The sequence below is a fragment of the Mandrillus leucophaeus genome, unplaced genomic scaffold (assembly GCF_000951045.1).
Source record: "Mandrillus leucophaeus isolate KB7577 unplaced genomic scaffold, Mleu.le_1.0 Scaffold78, whole genome shotgun sequence".
NCBI classification, from domain to species: domain Eukaryota; kingdom Metazoa; phylum Chordata; class Mammalia; order Primates; family Cercopithecidae; genus Mandrillus; species Mandrillus leucophaeus.
In genome coordinates this window covers 1,424,601-1,426,732 of record NW_012108474.1, presented here as the reverse complement: position 1 = coordinate 1,426,732, position 2,132 = coordinate 1,424,601, and the positions used below count along the sequence as shown (strand labels likewise).

Here is a 2,132-nt window from a genome sequence, read left to right as displayed (position 1 = left end):
AGATCGGGTTTCTGTTATCAGGGGTCTGCGGGGAAACGGCTGAGCAAGTTCAGTGAAGAAACGCCGGGGAAACCACCGCGGCGCCTTCTCTCCAGCTCTGGGTGCTTGGCTGCCTCGTCAGCTCCCCCGCCGGCCCCCAGGCTGGGGCAGGACAGCCTCGCCCTGAGATGGATGGGGCAGGGGGTGCCCAGAGTGGCTGCCTCCGCCCCCGAGCCCCAGCAGGAGGGTCTCCCTGGGTGCCTGATGCTCTCAGGCTCGCCACCCTGCCGTGGCTGTGACCATCAGATGGGATCGTCTGTCCATCCGCCTGACAGGCAAGGGGCCGGGGGACCTCTGACCTCCTCACCTCTGGCCGAGGAACTTCTGGCTTTTAGTGCCAACTGCCCACCCCAACTACACACACCTCCAACTTGGGAAGCCCGAGGTGTGCTGCAGGGGTGGGGGGCACAGAGATTGGGGAGGGGCTTAAGGCTTAAGACTGGAGAAAGGGATTTAGGAAGAAGTTGGGGAGCAGGTGGGGGCCCAGGCCAGAGAGGGAGGGAGGGAAGAGTAGGGACTGTGGGGCCTCAAGGAGCATGGGGGTCAGGCTCCTTACACTCTGGGCAGGATGTGATCTCCCGAGGCCCCTTCATTAGCTCTGACTGGGGTCCCAGCACCCGCTGGTGGAGGGAGGGGCCTGGAGCTGCCAAGCCTTTCTCACGGTGCCTGTGACCTCTTGGTGGGGGGGTCCCAGAGGAGGACCAGCTTTCACCGAGGCTGGGGACAGATGACCTGGGCTGCAGGATGTGGGGCCCCCCGAGTCCTCCAACACTGGACAGCCGCGTCCCACTCTCCTCCCGGGTCCTCCCTCCCTCTTCCCTATCTCTCTCCTCTCCATCCCTTCCCTCCCTGCCTTTCCGGCAGCCTCTGTGGTTGCCGGTCCTGGCTCTGCCCTCGAAGTCCCGTGCTCCCTGGGAGAACCACGGCTCTGGCGCAGCCACACCTCCAAAGCTCTTGCACGAGACCCAGGGTGCAGCCACGGCACATCCAGGGCAGCATTTCTGCCCCTGGGCCCCTCCGGTCAGCACTGCATGGGTCTCTCTCCTGTCTCTGGGGCATAGTGCTCTGTTGGTCCCAGCTCCTTGGGAGAGCTGAGTGGGAAGATTGCTTGAGCCCAGGAAGTGGAGGCTGCAGTGGTCTGTGTGCACGCCACTACACCCCAGCCTGGGCGACAGAGCCAGACCCTGACTCAATTGTGTCCCGAAGGCCTCTCTGAGGACAGAGGACCTCACCCCAACCACACCCACCATGGAGGTGTCTCCACATGCAGACCCCAGGGTGAGTCGGCTGGAGGACATCTGGCCAGAGTGGGCTTGTCCAGTTGCAGTGGGCACCGTCACAGTGGGCACCTTCCTTGGACAGTCTGCTGGGCCTGTGGCCCCTGTCCTGGGAGCGAGCCGCACCTCCACTCGGGGCCACCTCTCGCCTTCACAGGGTGCTGCAGCACATGAGCTGCTGGCAACTGTCCTGGGGACCCCATGGTGGGAGGCAGAGCCTTGCCGCTGCCTCGGGCTCCTTCCTGAGCTCCAGACCTGAGTTTTTTCCAAGGGCCTGGCCCTCCGAACCAGCCCCGTGATGCTGTGGCGTCCTGCTGGAGGAACAGGCAGACCGGAGGGCCCCAGCACCGCCCCAGCCGCACTCTGCCCTCACCCTCTCCTCTTACCCCTGTCCTGCCAGCCTGGGCTGCGGGGTGGGTGGAGACTTGGGGTGTGGGTGGAACACAGAGAGGAGGAGGGGGTGAAGAGACACCTCCTGGACCTGAGGCCACCACAGGGCCCCACCCTTCTGCTGCCCTCCTCCTGTGGCTGAGGATAAAGAGGCTCCCAGGGGCCGGGAAAGAGAGCTGCTGAGTCCCGACATGGTAAGGGCGCCGTCCCCTCCCCGATGCCTGCAGGCGGTTCCCGGCCCCCAACCCACACCCCACGCCCTCTCCCCTGACCCCGAGTCTGAATCCCCAGCCCACACCCCACACCCTCCACCCTCCACCCCTGACCCCGAGTCTGAGCCCCCAGCCCACACCCCACACCTTCCACCCCTGACCCCGAGTCTGAGCCCCCAGCCCGCACCCCACACCCTCCACTCTCCACCCCTGA

At 65.5% G+C, this 2,132-nt stretch overlaps 1 protein-coding gene across 1 annotated transcript in view; it reads left to right on the top strand.

Annotated features, from left to right (window-relative positions):
- LOC105529782 (putative serine protease 29) overlaps window positions 1-2,132 on the top strand; it is a 12,576-nt gene that overhangs the window by 7,271 nt on the left and 3,173 nt on the right. Inside the window, exons 6-7 of the mRNA XM_011967025.1 lie at window positions 1,474-1,520; window positions 1,998-2,132. The exon at window positions 1,998-2,132 is cut by the window's right edge and continues 6 nt beyond it. Coding sequence (XP_011822415.1) covers window positions 1,474-1,520; window positions 1,998-2,132 — 182 coding nt within the window. The remainder of the gene's footprint in view (window positions 1-1,473; window positions 1,521-1,997) is intronic.